The sequence below is a fragment of the Ranitomeya imitator genome, chromosome 2 (genome assembly GCF_032444005.1).
Source record: "Ranitomeya imitator isolate aRanImi1 chromosome 2, aRanImi1.pri, whole genome shotgun sequence".
Taxonomy (NCBI): Eukaryota; Metazoa; Chordata; class Amphibia; order Anura; family Dendrobatidae; genus Ranitomeya; species Ranitomeya imitator.
The window spans coordinates 256,090,231-256,113,227 of record NC_091283.1 but is presented as its reverse complement, the minus strand read 5'-3'; the positions used below and the strand labels follow the sequence as shown (position 1 = coordinate 256,113,227).

The 22,997-nt window shown below is 43.0% G+C and overlaps 2 protein-coding genes across 2 annotated transcripts in view; one reads left to right on the top strand and one right to left on the bottom strand.

Moving 5' to 3' along the window:
* Window positions 1-4,953: 4,953 nt before the first annotated feature.
* Window positions 4,954-22,997, bottom strand: part of LOC138662967 (oocyte zinc finger protein XlCOF7.1-like) — a 43,843-nt gene continuing 25,799 nt past the window's right edge. Inside the window, exon 5 of the mRNA XM_069748990.1 lies at window positions 4,954-7,778. Coding sequence (XP_069605091.1) covers window positions 5,674-7,778 — 2,105 coding nt within the window. The 3' untranslated portion in view covers window positions 4,954-5,673. The remainder of the gene's footprint in view (window positions 7,779-22,997) is intronic.
* LOC138662969 (uncharacterized) lies at window positions 16,844-20,232 on the top strand. The gene is made up of 2 exons (XM_069748993.1): window positions 16,844-16,996; window positions 19,133-20,232. Exons 1-2 carry the CDS (start codon window positions 16,866-16,868, stop codon window positions 20,205-20,207), a joined length of 1,206 nt encoding a protein of 401 aa, XP_069605094.1. The 5' UTR covers window positions 16,844-16,865; the 3' UTR covers window positions 20,208-20,232.

Genomic DNA, 22,997 nt, shown 5'->3' with positions numbered 1-22,997 from the left:
ATAGGGGAGAAGTGATATAAGGCGATAGCTTGATACAGAGGATGGGTCAAGAGAGGGCTTTTTGAGGATAGGTGTGATTGAGGCATGTTTAGAGCTTGAGGGGAAAACACCAGTTGTTAGTGATAGGTTGAAGAGATGGGTTACAGTTGGGATGAAGACTGTGGCGAGGTTTGGGATGAAGTGGGATGGGATTGGGTCAAACATATCAGCAAACATCACTAGTAATAAAGGATAAGCCACAATAAAAGTCAATATTACCGGCCTACACAAACAAAAGTCTGTTTACTTGACCAACCAGAAATCAACACTTAATTTGAAAGCCAACATACAGATAACATTCTAGTATTCTTCGTTTTCTAAAAATAGTCATTTGGTTAATTAAGATACAATGCTAAAAGTAAACAAAAAATGTTTAAAAAAAAATATATATATATATATATATATATATATATATATATATATATATATATATATATATATATCTTCAAATCATCCCCTTTCGCCCCGTTCAAAATAAAATAAATGAAACATCCACATTCTTGGTATCACCACATTCAGAATTGCTTGATCTATCAATATAAAAAAAGAATTAACCCAATCGTGTAGTGAGAAAAAAAAAGTCAAAACGCCACAATTACGTTTTTTGTTCACCGCAACATTGCATTAAAATGCAATAACGGACGATCAAAAGAATGTGTCTGCACCAAAATGGTATCATTAAAAACGTCAGCTCAGCACACAAAAAATAAGCTTGCACCCAACCCAAGATCATGAAAAATGGAGATGCGCCGGGTATCGGAAAATGGCGCAATTCTTTTATAGCTTACCTAATAAAGTTGAGTTATTTTAACTGATACATTTTTGGGGGGTCATTTATTTTCTATTGGTATTTCGTTTATCCTATAAAACTCCCATATAATATTCTCATTTTGAACGCACGCAGCGCGCATCATGTTTTTGTACAATTTGTCAATAATATATATACAATAGGTTCTCCCCGTCGGTGTTATTTTTGATGGTCAACAAATACAATTTTCCTGTAATTCATTTCTCACACTCTAGGTATAATAATGGATTTTTCCATAATAATGTGGGATTTTCGATGTTTAAAAAGGTAGTCAACTAGTTGGACAAGCCTTTCTCATTCCTCATGTTTGGTCCTGTTAAAATAAAAATCCTCATACAAACCTCTCATGGTGGCGCCGTTTCACTGGTGCTGGCGCTTGAGGCTCTGCTGAGGTTTTTACATCATGTGAGCTCTGTGCCCAATCAGCGCTGACGTCATTGTCCCCACCTTCGGACAAATCAAGCATCATGAGGCAGTCAGAGAGCAGCCACGGCCCTGGCTTCCTGTTCATGTTCACTGCGTCCAAAGGAAGGAGCAGTGAAGCTGCCGCTGATCGGGTGCAGGGCTCGTGACACTAGAAGTCCAAGAAATTTCGAGCTCTCTGGGTTCCAAAGGTAGAAATGTTAAATGACCCCGCTCTGGGACTTCTAGTGTTAACGAAGATAAACACTCACATGTTGCTTAGGTCATTCCAGGCTAACCATGCTGGTGGGAGGAGCCAGACATGCTAATGCATCAGAGGGTCTTGGTGCAACAGCTTCTCAGGTAAGACGGAAGGCTGGGCTGACTGGCAGTAACTTAGACATGTAGGCTGTGACATCACTAAAGGGGGTTGAGTTACCCTTGCCCTCCCCATATCATTATCATGACTTGCCTGGAGAATCTAGCAGAGTAACGGCACACACATCACTCATCTTATATGGAAATTAGCTTTCTAATGATTCCAAACCCGGACTAGCTATTCCACTCGGTTCAGGAGAAATCCATTTCTCGGGTTGCTTGGGAGCTAGAATTTAGCAAGAGGCGCAATAGCGAAGCTCTATCGAAGCACGTTTCAAATATGTAACTGTCATATTTCTATCACACACTGGCATCGCATTACAGCTTCTGTAATATCTATCCCACATACAGCAAGCCCATGTGTTTGGAGACAAAGACATTCCTACGGGAAGGGGGGAAAGGAAGGAGTGAGGAGAGAGTGTAAGGTTACAGGAGCCAGGGACAGATATCCCCTAGTGCAGGGGCTGCGAGGGGGGCCACATGCAGCGTGTGTGATAACAAGGGAAAATCATACGCCATTTTATACATTATCGTGACAAGGCCAACATGAGCAATGAGTTCACTGCGAAAAATATACCGTATATTTTGGACTATAAGATGCACCTCGGTTTTAGAAGAGGAAATTAGGCAAAAAAATAGGAATAAAAAATGTGGTTAACTCTGTACTTAATATCCCCTATCCTGATATATATGGTTTCCTCACCCTCATCCTGATACACATGGCTCCTTCACCCTTATCCTGGTATACATGGATCCCTTATCCATATCCTGATACACATGGCCCCCTCGTCCCTAGCCTGGTATACGTCTCCTCATCCCTATCCTGGCAGGAATGATCACCCTCATCCCTCTCCTAGTATGTATGGCCCCATCCCTATCCTGGTATGCAGGGCCCCATCTGATCCTAGTATGCAGGGCCCCATCACTATTCTGGTATGATTGGCCCCCATACCGGTCATGGTCTGCAACAGAGGTGTCAAACTGCATTCCTCGAGGGCTGCAAACAGGTCATGTTTTCAGGATTTCCTTGTGTTGCACAGGTGATAATTTAATCACCTGCACATGATTCCAGCACCTTGTGCAATGCTAAGGAAATCTTGAAAACAAGCATGGTTTGAGGCCCTCGAGGAATGCAGTTTGACACCCCTGGTCTGCATAGCCCCATCAGAAAACATAAAAAAAAAAAAAAATTACACTTAGGCTACGTTCACATTAGCGTTGCGCGCCGCTGCGTCGGCGACGCAACGCACGACGCACAAAAAACGCGCGCAAAAACGCTGCGTTTTGCGACGCGTGCGTCGTTTTTTGACGAAAATCGGATGCACGAAAAATGCAACTTGTTGCATTTTCTTGTGTCCGACGCTAGCGTCGGAAACGACGCACGTGTCGGAAACCGCAACAAAAAAAACGCACGCGTCCCCCATGTTAAACATAGGGGCGCGTCGCCGCTGCGTCGCCGACGCAACAGCGACGCACATTAGCGGAACGCTAATGTGAACGTAGCCTTACGTACCCGGTGCTCCTTCACAGCGTCCTGTTCCGATGCCAGCAGCTGCTTTATGCTCGTTAGGCCAGGTTCACATTGCGTTAACAGCAGCCCATTCAACACATGCATTAACGGGCTGCTGTTAACGCAAGTGCCGATGTGTCATCACGCTAGCACAGATAGAGCTAGCAGATGCTCTATCTGCGCTAGCAGTAACGAACCCGGAAACGCTGCAGCCCGTGTCCCAGAATCCGTCACTCAATGACGGCACATCGCTAGCCCATGCCCACTGTGGGCGTGCGCTAGCGATGCGTCCGACATTGGACTCAATGGCGGTGTTAACGGACTGCGCTACACCGCGTTGTGCCGCGGTGTAACGTAGTCCGTCTAAAGGACGCAAGTAGCGTAATGTGAACCCAGCATAAGCAGCACATGGCAGGGACGTCACAAGCAGAGCACAGCTGTCGGAGTTCTTGCCGGGACTGTCTGCACAGAGAGTGGTGAATATTCATTCCTCTTCAGTAGTGCGCAGTGTCAGCCACTAGCTTCCTTCTGCTGTCAGCGGTCACGTGTGCCGCTACTTAAGAGAAATGAATATTCATTGGATTCATTCATCAGGATACTATTTAATATTGAACTATATTCAAGCGAGACTAGACGAAGAAAACCCTAAAATTATGTATCATGTTATACGAAAAAGTCAGAAAACTAGCCACATATTGGCAGACCCCAGACCTCAAACTATATACTTCGTAAGTTTATACACCACTCCAGTGTCAGGAATAGATAGTATGTGAAAATACAGCATATACCGCTCAGGGAACACTTAACTTTCAGAGATAATCTCCATATTCATACTAAATAATGGCACAGATCTTCCAGACATTATGACTGCACTAGTGATAATAATAATAATAATCTTTATTTTTATATAGCGCTAACATATTCCGCAGCGCTTTACAGGTTGCACACATTATCATCACTGTCCCCGATGGGGCTCACAATCTAGAATCCCTATCGGTATGTCTTTGGAATGTGGGAGGAAACAGGAGAACCCGGAGGAAACCCACGCAAACACGGAGAGAACATACAAACTCTTTGCAGATGTTGTCCTGGGTGGGATTAGAACCCAGGACCCCAGCACTGCAAGGCTGCAGTGCTAACCACTGCGCCACCGTGGTGAGCGAATATACTCGGTACTAGAGATTTCCCGAGCATGCTCGGGTGTCCTCCGAGTATATGTAAGTACTCGAAGATTTAGTTTTCAGTGCCAAGTACATGTGGGGATTCTCTAGCAACCAGGCAACCCCCACATGTACTTATGCTGGCTAATAGATGCAGCTCTGAAAACCAAATCTCCAAGTACTTACAAATACTCGAAGGACACCCGAGCATGCTCGGGAAATCTTGAGTACCAAGTATGTTAGCTCATCACTAGATTGCACACATCCCTAGTCTTTATATTGATATTGCACTCATTCCTTGACAGACCGCAGCATGGCCATTAATTAGAAGCTGCTATTGATCTTTGGAGCAGGCAAGTTTTCCCTGACTGGTACACATTGGGCCATCTGAAAACAGAGTTTAGTCTAGGACAATTTGTCTGCACTACTAATTAACAGCGGTTACAATACCAAACTAGGGCAGTCCCTACAGGAGGAAAACACAAGAATTATACTGTATTTCCACATACTATTTATTCTTGACACTGGAGTGGCGTATACACTTACGAAGTATATAGTTTGAGGTCTGGGATCTGCCAATATGTGGCTAGTTTTCTGACTGTTTCGGATAACATGATACATGACTTTTGTTTTTTTGGTCTAGTCTCGCTTGACTATAGGTCAAGTCTCCTGATGAGTCGCCTTTGGTGAGGACGATGAAACAAGTAGAAATGAGAAGCTTGGAGAGTGAGTGTGTATATGTCTCACCTCACCCTATATACTCAACTGTAGGGTACATGTTTTTTCTATTAGTCACCTACTGAATAACCTTCAGAGGGTGAATTATGGGTATAGTCTTACATTTGGAATTAATAAAGTTTAGTTTTATCCTTTTGTCAGCAAACATGAGGAATGACAAGAGGCAACCCATTTAAGAAGATTTAATTTTGGTTAAAACTATTCCAACATTATGAACATAAAAAAGGCTTCTCCCCTATGTGATGTCTCTGATGTCTAACAAGAAGCACTTTCCGTTTAAAACATTTCCCACATTCTGATCAGGAAAAAGGCTTCTCCCCTGTGTGATTTCTCTGGTGACTAAGAAGATCTGATTTCCGGTTAAAACATTTCCCACATTCTGAACAGGAAAAGGGCTTCTCCCCTGTGTGATTTCTCTGGTGACTAACAAGATCTGATTTCCATTTAAAACATTTCCCAAATTCTGAGCATCAAAAAGGCTTCTCCCCTGTGTGATTTCTCTGGTGACTAACAAGATCTGATTTCCGGTTAAAACATTTCCCACATTCTGAACAGGAAAAGGGCTTCTCCCCTGTGTGATTTCTCTGGTGACTAACAAGATCTGATTTCCATTTAAAACATTTCCCACATTCTGAGCATCAAAAAGGCTTCTCCCCTGTGTGATTTCTCTGGTGACAAACAAGAACTGATTTCCGGTTAAAACATTTCCCACATTCTGAGCATGAAAAAGGCTTCTCCCTTGTGTGATTTCTCTGGTGACTAACAAGATCTGATTTCCGGTTAAAACATTTCCCACATTCTGAGCATGAAAAAGGCTTCTCCCTTGTGTGATTTCTCTGGTGACAAACAAGAACTGATTTCCGGTTAAAACATTTCCCACATTCTGAGCATGAAAAAGGCTTCTCCCCTGTGTGATTTCTCTGGTGACAAACAAGAACTGATTTCCGGTTAAAACATTTCCCACATTCTGAGCATGAAAAAGGCTTCTCCCTTGTGTGATTTCTCTGGTGACTAACAAGATCTGATTTCCGGTTAAAACATTTCCCACATTCTGAACAGGAAAAAGGCTTCTCCCCTGTGTGATTTCTCTGGTGACTAACAAGATCTGATTTCCATTTAAAACATTTCCCACATTCTGAGCATGAAAAAGGCTTCTCCCCTGTGTGATTTCTCTGGTGACAAACAAGAACTGATTTCCGGTTAAAACATTTCCCACATTCTGAGCATGAAAAAGGCTTCTCCCCTGTGTGATTTCTCTGGTGCGTAACAAGATCTAATTTCCGGTTAAAACATTTCCCACATTCTGAGCATGAAAAAGGCTTCTCCCTTGTGTGATTTCTCTGGTGACAAACAAGAACTGATTTCCGGTTAAAACATTTCCCACATTCTGAGCATGAAAAAGGCATCTCCCTTGTGTGATTTCTCTGGTGACAAACAAGATCTGATTTCCAGTTAAAACGTTTCCCACATTCTGAGCATGAAAAAGGCTTCTCCCCTGTGTGATTTCTCTGGTGACAAACAAGAACTGATTTCCGGTTAAAACATTTCCCACATTCTGAGCATGAAAAAGGCTTCTCCCCTGTGTGATTTCTCTGGTGACTAACAAGATCTGATTTCCGGTTAAAACATTTCCCACATTCTGAGCATGAAAAAGGCTTCTCCCTTGTGTGATTTCTCTGGTGACAAACAAGAACTGATTTCCGGTTAAAACATTTCCCACATTCTGAACATGAAAAAGGCTTCTCTCCCGTGTGAGTTATTTGGTGTATAACAAGACTCCTTTTCTGGTTAAAACATTTCCCACATTCTGAACATGAAAAAGGTTTCTCCCCTGTATGAGATATTTGGTGTCTAACAAGATTCTCTTTGAGGGTAAAACATTTCCCACATTTTGAACAGGAAAAAGGCTTCTCCCCTGTATGAGTTCTCTGATGACTAACAAGATGCACTTTCCTTTTAAAACATTTCCCACATTCTGAACAGGAAAAAGGCTTCTCCCCTGTATGAGATATTTGGTGTCTAACAAGATTCTCTTTGAGGGTAAAACATTTCCCACATTTTGAACAGGAAAAAGGCTTCTCCCCTGTATGAGTTCTCTGATGACTAACAAGAAGCACTTTCCTTTTAAAACATTTCCCACACTCTGAACATGAAAAAGGCTTCTCCTCTGTGTGAGATATTTGGTGTCTAACAAGATTCCATTTCTGGCTAAAACATTTCCCACATTCTGAACATGAAAGCGGCATCTCCCCTGTGTGAGTTTTATGGTGATTAACCAAATCTGATTTCCATTTAAAACATTTCCCACACTCTGAACATGAAAAAGGCTTCTCCTCTGTGTGATATATTTGGTGTCTAACAAGATTCCATTTCTGGCTAAAACATTTCCCACATTCTGAACATGAAAAAGGCTTCTCCCCTGTGTGGGTTCTTTGGTGACTAATAAGACGACATTTCTGCTTAAAACATTTCCCACATTCTGAACATGAAAATGACTCCTTTGCTTTAGGAGCAGTTTGTTGTTTAATGCCTCTTTTGTGACTTTGATTTTCCTTAGTAGTCAGTAATGAATCAGAACATGGGACCTGTTTCATAGGATCAGATGACAGATCTTTGCTGTGAATGGATGATGATATATCTGAAGTAATGGCATTCACTTCAGTTTTATCTTGTAGGATCTCAAGGTCATCAGATTTAAAAATTGAAGATGTCAGCTGTCCCTCTGATCTCCTGGTACAGTCATCTGCTAAGATAAAAAACATTTTTTTACTAAAATATCCTTGAGTTTTATATTTTTGAACATTTCTACTTGTACATAAAAATGGCAAGCTATGTAAAAAACTTGAATTATTTACCAAGACAATGACAGTTCACAGTCTAAAAGAAAACCTTGTTGGATGAGCCAGTAGTGCTTGGTGTTCAGCTGTTTGTTCATTCTGCCTCCCAAATATCGAATAAAAAGAAAGCAATCAATGTTATGTAGGCAAAAATAATACCAATTCTCATCTCACAAAAAACAAGTCCCCACTTAGGTCCATCATGTGTCAATGGAAAAACAAAGGTTCCCACTCTACTAGTGGCTCAAAGGTTGTTGAAAAGCAACAGGGTTTCTATAAACCAATCCAGCAAAATCCACTCTCACTTCTGAGTCTTGCAGAGTGCTCAAACAACATTAAGGATCCCTGTTGTCACGAGATTGTATAAAATATAATATGATTTTGGAGTTTGCCTGTCAGACCCATGCTGCGGGCTAAAAAGCCCTCCCTTCCCTCTGTGTTTCTGAATCTATGTGTAGAAGAGGTTTTTATTGCTCTGGCCATAAATTCCAAGCTTGGAGCAATATGTGACGATTCACACCATGATCGTCACCCCTACGTCAAGGACCGGGGTGACTTTAGGCCAACAGACAGCTATCACATGTGCAGGGGGGCTTATCTTAGTTATCCCTCCACTGCTACAATGTTATGAAAAAACACACAAGGCTATTGACCTCTTGTATTACAGCAGGGGCTTATTTTAGGTATCCCACTGCTCTTCAATATACCATGAACTGCAGGGATTTATGTATATCCCGCTTACAGTTCCACTTGAAACTTGCAGCTCTCTGGTGCCCCCTTTAGTCTCAGGTCAGATTAGGTACTGCACCTAGAGTAATTAGTCGCCAGAAAGGCTATGTACTGGCTATTGGGCATGCAGCAGCGAGTCGATATAAATACTCCCACACAGGCAGGAACAATAGTTATAAACGCTGCAGTCACTACAATGACTCCAGTACAAAGGTATGCTGCCACCAGCTCCGATTAACCGGGTTCGAAGCTAACCCAAAATAGTAGCGTAATTCCCTTCATAAGACTTAGGGTACGTTTTAGACCAGGAAGAATGAAAACTAGTAATTATTATATATTTTACTCCGAAAGAAGGCAGTGTTTATAAAGAAGGCATATAAAGATGTTACAATATGAGACAATTGAAAATATGTACAAAGGTAATTATAAAAAAACAGGGATTACAGGAGAAATCAACACTTACATGTGTTCTGAGCATTGCAGGCAACCAGGCTAGTGGGTGGAGTTCCCATATATGTCCCAATGCATCAGGACTGGCAGTCAGAGCTCCTCAGGTAAAACTAACTGCTGGGGGTCTGGCAAAAACTTATAAACCGCAGCCTGTGACATCACCAACAGGACTGGTTTACCCAGACCCTCCTCTCTCCCTCCTCTCTCTTCAGTCTTAGTAAATTTCACACAAGTTTGTCTAATGCCTGTATCTCCGGTACAGAACATGTCAGAATCATAACACATCCAGCATTCATCTTGTATTACCATTGGCATTCTAATTGGCATAATGGTGTTTTTTGTATTCAGTTGTGATGTTTTATTCTTGCGTTATATGATGGCGTTTAATAGTCTCCGGCCCTGTCGGTTTTATTGTAAAGTATGGTAGTATAGAATGATTCTGCGCCCTTTTATTACATTTATTAATTTTTTATTGCAAGTTGTGTATTATGTTCAGCACTGTGGTTGTGTAAAGACATTGTTGTATGTTTCTGGTTGTGATGTATGGCGTTGTATGGCCTTTTATTGTCTCCGGCCCTGTCGGTTTTATTGTAAAGTATGGTGTGTTATTAATGTTTCTGCCCTTAATTTTTGGGGGTTGTTATTTTTTTCCTTTCAAAAATCTATTGTGTTTTTTGTGTTGCTCCATGCATACTGTACTTTTTAAAAAAAAAAAAAAACTCTTTTGGGATTACTACATTGGGTCTGTTGTAGATTAGTTTTCTTATCTTTAAGGTACCTTCACACATAACGATATTGTTAACGATATCGTTGCTTTTTGTGACGTAGCAACGATATCGTTAATGAAATCGTTATGTGTGACAGCGACCAACGATCAGGCCCCTGCTGGGAGATCGTTGGTCGCTGAATAAAGTCCAGAACTTTATTTCGTCGCTGGACTCCTGCTGACATCGCTGGATTGGCGTGTGTGACACCGATCCAGCGATGTCTTCACTGGTAACCAGGGTAAACATCGGGTAACTAAGCGCAGGGCCGCGCTTAGTAACCCGATGTTTACCCTGGTTACCATCCTAAAAGTAAAAATAAACAAACACTACATACTTACCTACAGCCGTCTGTCCTCCAGCGCTTTGCTCTGCACTCCTCCTGTACTGGCTGTGAGCGTCGGTCAGCCGGAAAGCAGAGCGGTGACGTCACCGCTCTGCTTTCCGGCCGCTGTGCTCACACAGACAGTACAGGAGGAGAGCAGAGCACAGCGCTGGAGGACAGACGGCTGTAGGTAAGTATGTAGTGTTTGTTTTTTTTTACTTTTAGGATGGTAACCAGGGTAAACATCGGGTTACTAAGCGCGGCCCTGCGCTTAGTTACCCGATGTTTACCCTGGTTACCGGCATCGTTGGTCGCTGGAGAGCGGTCTGTTTGACAGCTCTCCAGCGACCAAACAGCGACGCTGCAGCGATCCGGATTGTTGTCGGTATCGCTGCAGCGTCGCTTAATGTGAAGGGGCCTTTAGGCTTTTGTACTCTGGCATTGGGTTGTCTCTGCCATTGTTTCTTTAATTTAATCAATGTGGCAGTGTTGTTTGCTCAGCGTTAGTTCAGTTGGAGTGCAATGTTCTTTGTGGTTTAAATGAATATTTTTTTTTTTTTATATATTGCTGGATTGTGCATAGGAGCATAGGATCAATGTTATTTTGTTCTTTATTTCAGAATTGCATTAGTCATGGCCAGCGGCAGCGATTCGAGCAACACCCCACCGCTGAGGAGTCCGGTGAGTACATGATCTACTATTGCTTACTATATTCGCTGTCATTTGTAGATGGGTCACTCAACTTTTTGGTAAACTATTTTGCAGGCTTCTTCAAGTGAGGAGGAGGACCAGGAGGAAGAGAGGGAGCAGGAGCAGAGACCACGGGGCCAAGCTGTGGTTGCAGGACGGAGAGTAAGTTTTTCTTTCAAACCTATTCATTTTTTTTCTGTAATTTTTTTGTTTTTGCGGGTATGGGGGGTGGTGGGAGGGGGTGGTGGTGTTTGTGGTAGGTGGCGGTGGAGGAGGTAGGGACAATTTTTTTTTTCTTGCAAACATTAATATTTTCCATTTATTCTAGGTTTCACAATGGGCCCTGGATGAACCACTGGATATTGACATGATGGTGACATCCATTGAAGCACGGGGCCCGTTGTGGGACAGCCGTGACCCCCGGCACGCGGACCAGGGCATATTGCGGCGTCTATGGTTAGAGGTGGCACAATCGCTGTGGGATGGCTTCGACAGCGCTTCCCCCAAGGCCAAAGCTAGTTTCCGTAAGTATTTCCAAAATGCTGCTGTGACCCATCATGCCAGGATTACACAACCGTCTGTGATGTCTTCTATTGGGATTGCACTTCAAAAAACCTGATCTGCACATCCAAACATAGACACAGTGTGAACAGGTGCTGAACCCAGAGTCGCCAACTCGTATATATTTAAGTAAATAGGGCAGCACACTGCAGCGCCAAAACATGCAAACTTGAAAACACAAAATTTGAACTGCATTACTGCACTGAAAATATGAAAAATGAGAGCTTTTAGCGCATAAAAATGGCCAATTTTATGTGTACCTCGTAGCCACGATAAGGCATCTCTCTTATACGAGGCCCTACGCTTGACCTACCTCTCTGAGAATAAACGTCTCCATCTGAATGGGTACATGTGAAAACCTCTCCTTGGACTCAAATTCTCTCTCACTGTGGAGGGGTATTGGACCTATTATAATTAAAACACCTGAAGCTAGGAGGCGGGGAGTGCACGATCAGAAGGCTAGAGAATACACTTCAAAAAACCTGATCTGCACATCCAAACATAGACACAGTGTGAACAGGTGCTGAACCATTGGCCATTTTTATGCGCTAAAAGCTCTCATTTTTCATATTTTCAGTGCAGTAATGCAGTTCAAATTTTGTGTTTTCAAGTTTGCATGTTTTGGCGCTGCAGTGTGCTGCCCTATTTACTTAAATATATACGAGTTGGCGACTCTGGGTTCAGCACCTGTTCACACTGTGTCTATGTTTGGATGTGCAGATCAGGTTTTTTGAAGTGTATTCTCTAGCCTTCTGATCGTGCACTCCCCGCCTCCTAGCTTCAGGTGTTTTAATTATAATAGGTCCAATACCCCTCCACAGTGAGAGAGAATTTGAGTCCAAGGAGAGGTTTTCACATGTACCCATTCAGATGGAGACGTTTATTCTCAGAGAGGTAGGTCAAGCGTAGGGCCTCGTATAAGAGAGATGCCTTATCGTGGCTACGAGGTACACATAAAATTGGCCATTTTTATGCGCTAAAAGCTCTCATTTTTCATATTTTCAGTGCAGTAATGCAGTTCAAATTTTGTGTTTTCAAGTTTGCATGTTTTGGCGCTGCAGTGTGCTGCCCTATTTACTTAAATATATACGAGTTGGCGACTCTGGGTTCAGCACCTGTTCACACTGTGTCTATGTTTGGATGTGCAGATCAGGTTTTTTGAAGTGTATTCTCTAGCCTTCTGATCGTGCACTCCCCGCCTCCTAGCTTCAGGTGTTTTAATTATAATAGGTCCAATACCCCTCCACAGTGAGAGAGAATTTGAGTCCAAGGAGAGGTTTTCACATGTACCCATTCAGATGGAGACGTTTATTCTCAGAGAGGTAGGTCAAGCGTAGGGCCTCGTATAAGAGAGATGCCTTATCGTGGCTACGAGGTACACATAAAATTGGCCATTTTTATGCGCTAAAAGCTCTCATTTTTCATATTTTCAGTGCAGTAATGCAGTTCAAATTTTGTGTTTTCAAGTTTGCATGTTTTGGCGCTGCAGTGTGCTGCCCTATTTACTTAAATATATACGAGTTGGCGACTCTGGGTTCAGCACCTGTTCACACTGTGTCTATGTTTGGATGTGCAGATCAGGTTTTTTGAAGTGTATTCTCTAGCCTTCTGATCGTGCACTCCCCGCCTCCTAGCTTCAGGTGTTTTAATTATAATAGGTCCAATACCCCTCCACAGTGAGAGAGAATTTGAGTCCAAGGAGAGGTTTTCACATGTACCCATTCAGATGGAGACGTTTATTCTCAGAGAGGTAGGTCAAGCGTAGGGCCTCGTATAAGAGAGATGCCTTATCGTGGCTACGAGGTACACATAAAATTGGCCATTTTTATGCGCTAAAAGCTCTCATTTTTCATATTTTCAGTGCAGTAATGCAGTTCAAATTTTGTGTTTTCAAGTTTGCATGTTTTGGCGCTGCAGTGTGCTGCCCTATTTACTTAAATATATACGAGTTGGCGACTCTGGGTTCAGCACCTGTTCACACTGTGTCTATGTTTGGATGTGCAGATCAGGTTTTTTGAAGTGTATTCTCTAGCCTTCTGATCGTGCACTCCCCGCCTCCTAGCTTCAGGTGTTTTAATTATAATAGGTCCAATACCCCTCCACAGTGAGAGAGAATTTGAGTCCAAGGAGAGGTTTTCACATGTACCCATTCAGATGGAGACGTTTATTCTCAGAGAGGTAGGTCAAGCGTAGGGCCTCGTATAAGAGAGATGCCTTATCGTGGCTACGAGGTACACATAAAATTGGCCATTTTTATGCGCTAAAAGCTCTCATTTTTCATATTTTCAGTGCAGTAATGCAGTTCAAATTTTGTGTTTTCAAGTTTGCATGTTTTGGCGCTGCAGTGTGCTGCCCTATTTACTTAAATATATACGAGTTGGCGACTCTGGGTTCAGCACCTGTTCACACTGTGTCTATGTTTGGATGTGCAGATCAGGTTTTTTGAAGTGTATTCTCTAGCCTTCTGATCGTGCACTCCCCGCCTCCTAGCTTCAGGTGTTTTAATTATAATAGGTCCAATACCCCTCCACAGTGAGAGAGAATTTGAGTCCAAGGAGAGGTTTTCACATGTACCCATTCAGATGGAGACGTTTATTCTCAGAGAGGTAGGTCAAGCGTAGGGCCTCGTATAAGAGAGATGCCTTATCGTGGCTACGAGGTACACATAAAATTGGCCATTTTTATGCGCTAAAAGCTCTCATTTTTCATATTTTCAGTGCAGTAATGCAGTTCAAATTTTGTGTTTTCAAGTTTGCATGTTTTGGCGCTGCAGTGTGCTGCCCTATTTACTTAAATATATACGAGTTGGCGACTCTGGGTTCAGCACCTGTTCACACTGTGTCTATGTTTGGATGTGCAGATCAGGTTTTTTGAAGTGTATTCTCTAGCCTTCTGATCGTGCACTCCCCGCCTCCTAGCTTCAGGTGTTTTAATTATAATAGGTCCAATACCCCTCCACAGTGAGAGAGAATTTGAGTCCAAGGAGAGGTTTTCACATGTACCCATTCAGATGGAGACGTTTATTCTCAGAGAGGTAGGTCAAGCGTAGGGCCTCGTATAAGAGAGATGCCTTATCGTGGCTACGAGGTACACATAAAATTGGCCATTTTTATGCGCTAAAAGCTCTCATTTTTCATATTTTCAGTGCAGTAATGCAGTTCAAATTTTGTGTTTTCAAGTTTGCATGTTTTGGCGCTGCAGTGTGCTGCCCTATTTACTTAAATATATACGAGTTGGCGACTCTGGGTTCAGCACCTGTTCACACTGTGTCTATGTTTGGATGTGCAGATCAGGTTTTTTGAAGTGTATTCTCTAGCCTTCTGATCGTGCACTCCCCGCCTCCTAGCTTCAGGTGTTTTAATTATAATAGGTCCAATACCCCTCCACAGTGAGAGAGAATTTGAGTCCAAGGAGAGGTTTTCACATGTACCCATTCAGATGGAGACGTTTATTCTCAGAGAGGTAGGTCAAGCGTAGGGCCTCGTATAAGAGAGATGCCTTATCGTGGCTACGAGGTACACATAAAATTGGCCATTTTTATGCGCTAAAAGCTCTCATTTTTCATATTTTCAGTGCAGTAATGCAGTTCAAATTTTGTGTTTTCAAGTTTGCATGTTTTGGCGCTGCAGTGTGCTGCCCTATTTACTTAAATATATACGAGTTGGCGACTCTGGGTTCAGCACCTGTTCACACTGTGTCTATGTTTGGATGTGCAGATCAGGTTTTTTGAAGTGTATTCTCTAGCCTTCTGATCGTGCACTCCCCGCCTCCTAGCTTCAGGTGTTTTAATTATAATAGGTCCAATACCCCTCCACAGTGAGAGAGAATTTGAGTCCAAGGAGAGGTTTTCACATGTACCCATTCAGATGGAGACGTTTATTCTCAGAGAGGTAGGTCAAGCGTAGGGCCTCGTATAAGAGAGATGCCTTATCGTGGCTACGAGGTACACATAAAATTGGCCATTTTTATGCGCTAAAAGCTCTCATTTTTCATATTTTCAGTGCAGTAATGCAGTTCAAATTTTGTGTTTTCAAGTTTGCATGTTTTGGCGCTGCAGTGTGCTGCCCTATTTACTTAAATATATACGAGTTGGCGACTCTGGGTTCAGCACCTGTTCACACTGTGTCTATGTTTGGATGTGCAGATCAGGTTTTTTGAAGTGTATTCTCTAGCCTTCTGATCGTGCACTCCCCGCCTCCTAGCTTCAGGTGTTTTAATTATAATAGGTCCAATACCCCTCCACAGTGAGAGAGAATTTGAGTCCAAGGAGAGGTTTTCACATGTACCCATTCAGATGGAGACGTTTATTCTCAGAGAGGTAGGTCAAGCGTAGGGCCTCGTATAAGAGAGATGCCTTATCGTGGCTACGAGGTACACATAAAATTGGCCATTTTTATGCGCTAAAAGCTCTCATTTTTCATATTTTCAGTGCAGTAATGCAGTTCAAATTTTGTGTTTTCAAGTTTGCATGTTTTGGCGCTGCAGTGTGCTGCCCTATTTACTTAAATATATACGAGTTGGCGACTCTGGGTTCAGCACCTGTTCACACTGTGTCTATGTTTGGATGTGCAGATCAGGTTTTTTGAAGTGTATTCTCTAGCCTTCTGATCGTGCACTCCCCGCCTCCTAGCTTCAGGTGTTTTAATTATAATAGGTCCAATACCCCTCCACAGTGAGAGAGAATTTGAGTCCAAGGAGAGGTTTTCACATGTACCCATTCAGATGGAGACGTTTATTCTCAGAGAGGTAGGTCAAGCGTAGGGCCTCGTATAAGAGAGATGCCTTATCGTGGCTACGAGGTACACATAAAATTGGCCATTTTTATGCGCTAAAAGCTCTCATTTTTCATATTTTCAGTGCAGTAATGCAGTTCAAATTTTGTGTTTTCAAGTTTGCATGTTTTGGCGCTGCAGTGTGCTGCCCTATTTACTTAAATATATACGAGTTGGCGACTCTGGGTTCAGCACCTGTTCACACTGTGTCTATGTTTGGATGTGCAGATCAGGTTTTTTGAAGTGTATTCTCTAGCCTTCTGATCGTGCACTCCCCGCCTCCTAGCTTCAGGTGTTTTAATTATAATAGGTCCAATACCCCTCCACAGTGAGAGAGAATTTGAGTCCAAGGAGAGGTTTTCACATGTACCCATTCAGATGGAGACGTTTATTCTCAGAGAGGTAGGTCAAGCGTAGGGCCTCGTATAAGAGAGATGCCTTATCGTGGCTACGAGGTACACATAAAATTGGCCATTTTTATGCGCTAAAAGCTCTCATTTTTCATATTTTCAGTGCAGTAATGCAGTTCAAATTTTGTGTTTTCAAGTTTGCATGTTTTGGCGCTGCAGTGTGCTGCCCTATTTACTTAAATTCTATTGGGATTGCACACGGTTGCGTGATCGTTTTCAATATATTATCTAAAACCTTTTTTATTTTTTATCTTTATACACAGTTAAACAATTGAGGACCAGATGGCGCTCCATGAAGGACCGCTTCAGGAGGGGCCTGAAAAAGGAGGGACAGACCCGTAGTGGTGCTGCAGCTTCAAGGACCTCGGTGTACAAGTACAACCGTATACTGCAGTTCTTGCGACCGGTCCTTGAAAGCAGAGAGTAAGTATAGTACCTATGCACACACCTAGTTTTTACAACATGCATATTCACATACTACATTCCAGCCACGTAGCTTATTGCCCAGCCATTTATTTTGGCAAGTACAAAGTTTAGAAATGAAGAAAAAAAGGCAAGTTCACCGAGGCGTGAAACGTAAAAAATACATACTTTTATCCTCTTCAATCATAAGCAGAGGATGAAACATCAGCACAATACAATAGACACTATCTACGCGTTTCAGGAGACAGGGAACATCAGACCTGAAACGCGTAGATAGTGTTTTTATTGTATTGTGCAGATGTTTCATCCTCTGCTTCTGATTGAAGTGAATAAAGTATTTTGTTTTTACTTTTCACGCCTCGTTGACCTAGAATTTTTTATTCATTTCTGGTTTTCTCACACTTGACACAGCGGCTCCGTGCTCCGAGCCTTCTGGGATTACTACAATGGTGAGCTTGACTTACTAGCAATTTCCCTGAAATCTGAAGTATACAGAACACAGAAAGATAGTAGATTGGCCATGCCCAGCCAATATTTCATAGTGGAGTAGTATAGTGGCTATCCAGGTAACATAGTAACATAGTAAGGCCGAAAAAAGACATTTGTCCATCCAGTTCAGCCTATATTCCATCATAATAAATCCCCAGATCTACGTCCTTCTACAGAACCTAATTGTATGATACAATATTGTTCTGCTCCAGGAAGACATCCAGGCCTCTCTTGAACCCCTCGACTGAGTTCGCCATCACCACCTCCTCAGGCAAGCAATTCCAGATTCTCACTGCCCTAACAGTAAAGAATCCTCTTCTATGTTGGTGGAAAAACCTTCTCTCCTCCAGACGCAAAGAATGCCCCCTTGTGCCCGTCACCTTCCTTGGTATAAACAGATCCTCAGCGAGATATTTGTATTGTCCCCTTATATACTTATACATGGTTATTAGATCGCCCCTCAGTCGTCTTTTTTCTAGACTAAATAATCCTAATTTCGCTAATCTATCTGAGTATTGTAGTTCTCCCATCCCCTTTATTAATTTTGTTGCCCTCCTTTGTACTCTCTCTAGTTCCATTATATCCTTCCTGAGCACCGGTGACCAAAACTGGACACAGTACTCCATGTGCGGTCTAACTAGGGATTTGTACAGAGGCAGTATAATGCTCTCATCATGTGTATCCAGACCTCTTTTAATGCACCCCATGATCCTGTTTGCCTTGGCAGCTGCTGCCTGGCACTGGCTGCTCCAGGTAAGTTTATCATTAACTAGGATCCCCAAGTCCTTCTCCCTGTCAGATTTACCCAGTGGTTTCCCATTCAGTGTGTAATGGTGATATTGATTCCTTCTTCCCATGTGTATAACCTTACATTTATCATTGTTAAACCTCATCTGCCACCTTTCAGCCCAAGTTTCCAACTTATCCAGATCCATCTGTAGCAGAATACTATCTTCTCTTGTATTAACTGCTTTACATAGTTTTGTATCATCTGCAAATATCGATATTTTACTGTGTAAACCTTCTACCAGATCATTAATGAATATGTTGAAGAGAACAGGTCCCAATACTGACCCCTGCGGTACCCCACTGGTCACAGCGACCCAGTTAGAGACTATACCATTTATAACCACCCTCTGCTTTCTATCACTAAGCCAGTTACTAACCCATTTACACACATTTTCCCCCAGACCAAGCATTCTCATTTTGTGTACCAACCTCTTGTGCGGCACGGTATCAAACGCTTTGGAAAAATCGAGATATACCACGTCACAAGGTGTATCCAAGATTTTTTATACACAAAAAAGTAAAATATAATAGATATGGCATACATTCCACTGCAAAGCAGGTTATGTTCCCATGGTTGCTCAGCTCGCAGGACCTGTGATGACGTCTCGGTCACATGACCGTGACGTCATGGCAGTTCCAACGTAAGCATAATTGTCTGGCGTTGCAAACCACAACCATGGGTGACTATTTTGAATAAATAAATGCATTTTTTTTTAATATTGATGGTGCATATGCAGTGTCAATATTAAAAATAGGTTAATATTAATGGCGGCAATGGATACCTGGCGGTAAAGTTTATTAATGACGCATGTGAAATGTGATATTTAGTATACTAATGGTTTCCTTATGTTTTCACAGAACACACAGCAGCACCCGCGAGACTGTCCGACCCTCTGGAGCGGTCCTTTGTGAAGCGCCATCTGAACTGTCGCAGCCATCCCACAGCGAGAGCAGGTCTGCACCACCACAATCTGGCGAACCGACAGCCGGTCCATCAGATGTTCCCCTGGCCGAGGCCTCTGTCGCTCCTTCCTTCGGGTCTTCCCGACAGCGTCAGCGGGCCTCGGACAGGGCGGTCATGCCCGAATTTTTACATTTGAGCACCGTATTTCAGAATGGTTTCAAGGCGCTGTGCGATAAAATGTCCAATATCGAACGGCGTCTTGAAAACATCGAAACGGATCTCTCGAGGCCAGCCAAACATTTTTTTACTGCCATTCACAACGGCATGGTTGAACATCTTACGCCGGAACTCCAGATTTCGGTCATGCAGGGCTGCAACAATGTATATGTCACTGCTCTGCAGCAGGCTCGGGTCATGCAGTCAGCGACAAATGTGCCCGCAGTACCATCGCTGGCTGCCATGACTCCGACTCCTGCTGCAGAGCACCACCACAGAGCTCCGCGTGCCGAGGGCCACCGCCACCGCCACCACAGAACAGAGCCCCAAAGTTCAGAGCATGACAGGCCTTCAAGGGCACACAGACGGGAGGCCGACCCACACCCAGAGGGAGAGAGGAGGAAGAAAAAGAAGACGACGACGACAAGCACTACGACCTTGGCTATGGCTGCTCCCAAAACTACCACCAGAACACAGCCTGGGTCGACCCGGAGCACACCAAGTACCCAGGCTGGGTCTACACGGAGTACACCCAGTACCCAGCCTGGGTCTACAAGGAGTACACCATCTACACAGCCTGGGTCGACCTGGAGCCGGAGTAGCCAGCCAAGGACACTGGTCGTCCCTCCTCCTCCCTCACCTCCTGCTTTGGCAGTCTCGCCACCATCAACTGCCTGGATTGATGTCGGCATCCCGTCTAGTGTGATAGAGTATGCTGCTTCCTCCCCCTCGTCCTCCTCCTCGGTCTCCTCAACACCCCCAAAAAGTGGGGGATATCAATCCCCTTTAATAGCAGATGTAGATACCCCCTAATTACATTTTCCCATTTTTTTTTTTGTGTCCCTAAATAAAACTGTTATTTTTTAAAAAAAAAATTCGTTTTTATTGTCTTAAATAAAGTTTGCACCAAATCACACCTTGCGCCGTATACACAAATCTTGTCTTTGTAACACCTGATGTGCAATGTCTGACAATATGTTATCAATTTTTTTTTTCATTGTTTTATAGGGCTGTCGCTCAGTGTACTATCAGATGTTACAAACACAAACAGCATTGCTCAATATGTCAAGTTTAAAATGTACCATCACACAACGATTTCAGTATAGATAAAGTTGGTTTTTGTGTGTAACCAACGTTATCTTTTCTGAAATCGTAAAACGATTGAGCACCTGCTGTGAGATTTTTGGTGTTAGCGAATGATTTGGAATTTTTTGGGGTAACTGATCACACGCTGTCATTGTTGGATCGGCGAGTTAGACACCGATCCAGCGATGTCTTTGTTTTAAACAAGGGAATATTGGGTTAGTAGCGCAGTGTTTTAAACACTCAAATAAAAAGTGAACAATACCCCACAAATATAAAAAGGTGTCAACCACGTCCCTCGCCGTCATCTTTCCGCACTGACACTGTGATTCCCGCCCGTAAAGCTGAGCACACCGTTGACTTAATAATAAACGCTGTGCTGTGCTTTAGGGCTGGCACAGTACGGGAAGCTGACGGCGATGGACGTGTCACACACCGGAATATAATTTTTTTTGTATTTTTTAAAATTACATTTACAATGGAAAACATCGTGAGTGCGGCCATGCGCTTCATAACATTACCCAGATTACACGGGACTTGCTCTTTTTTGGTCGCTGGAGAGCTGTCTGTGTGACAGCTCTCCAGCAACCACGCGACAACTAAACAACGATCTCGGTCCAGTCGTATCACTGGTTGGTATCGTTGGATAATAGTTTTATTAATGTACCTTAAGAATATTGGTCAGGTGAGGTGGAAGCAATGTTCACAGTGTCGCCACTATTTGACTCTGGACGTATTCTAGCATCCTGAGTACAATAGTGTTAACTCTGTAGAGTTTTGCAAACATGATCGTCTCCCTCCTTGTCAAGCCAGGTTCCATATGAAAATAGTCTGCAGGATTAAAAATGGTTAACAAGGTGGGAGCCGATCATGTTATACGTCCAAACTATGGTACACACGGCTGAAAAATTTATTTGTTTTGTCACAGTCCATTTGGGTACTGGTGCTCACATAAATTTTGTGGGACACACATTACTTTCACTAAAATTGGATTTTACAATTCTATTACTATGGAAAAACATATGGGAGATTTTTTTTGTGAAAACGGAAAGGCACAAGAACTTTATTTCAAAACACAACGCATTAGAAAATCAGGGGACATTATAACAATAACCAAACATAGGATGGTTAAATGACATGGACTCCACAGTGTTTACATGACATCATAATAACAAGATGAATTAAACCATTTGATCTTGCCATGAAACACGGCCAACATCTGAAACAAAGTATGCAGCAAATTGGTCCCTCATATGAGCAATCTCCACAGTTGTCCGCAGAGGATGATCTTGATAATCAGGCAATGGATTTGGTATGGGTTCATCGAGTTCCATGTTGACTCTCTCTTTATCAATAATAAAATTGTGGAGAACCACACACGCCTTCACCACCTCATCCACGGTCTCAATTTTCAAATTTATGGCGGATCCTAAGATACGCCATTTGGAGACCAGGATGCCAAAGGCGCACTCCACAGTTCTTCTGGCCCTGGACAGTCTATAATTAAAAATAGTTTTGGTGCGGTCCAACCCCCGACTGGAGTACGGTTTAAGTAGGTTGCCACTCATTTGAAAAGCCTCATCCCCAACCACAACAAATGGCAGGGCCGGGCCTTCGGTGTTGGGAAGAGGTCGTGGCTGGGGGAAATTAAAATTGTTCTCGTATAATCTTCGGCCCATGTCTGACTCCTTAAATGTCCGTGAATCATTTGCACGGCCAAATGCTCCAATGTCCACAGCGAGAAACCTGCAGTCCGCACCTGCAATTGCCATGAGCACGGTGGAAAAGTATTTTTTATAATTAAAAAAAAGAGATCCACTTCTTGAAGGTTTGGTAATCCTAATGTGCTTCCCATCCACGGCTCCAATACAGTTAGGGAAAGAACACACTTGTTCGAATTTTTGGGCGTTGGCCTGCCATATTTCTGTTGTTGGGATGGGTAAAAATTCTCCCGGAGGTTGTCCCACAATGCGCGGCATGTGTCGGCAATAATACCAGACAGTGTGGAGACTCCAATACGAAACTGGAAATGCAGTGATCTCAAGGTCTCTCCGGTAGCCAGGAAACTGACAAGAAGAAAAATAAATAAATATAATTAATTAAATTGTTATGAAAGAATTTTTCATTTTTAATTACAATCCCCCACCCCACAAAACAAAAACACGTTACTTTAAAAAACGTACCGTAGAGTCACCAGCAGACGTTCCTCGGGGGAAATTGCTTTACGGAGCTGCGTGTCCTGCCTGGAAATGGCTCCTTCCACCAGACGCAGCAGATATCGGAAGCTGTTTTGAGACATCCTGGTGTACTCGAAGTATTTCTCCTGGTTGTCATTTAACTCGCCAAACAGACAATGGTAGGCTCCACGACTCTCTCGGACTTCCACTATAGGGTGTAGCCAAAAACGCCGACGACTCCTTCTCCGTAGTTTGTCTCTTTTCCTCTGTTCATGACAGGCAATAGCATAAGCAATAGCAAGGGCTAATTCCAGCTCAAAACTGAGGTAGATACTCTCCATGG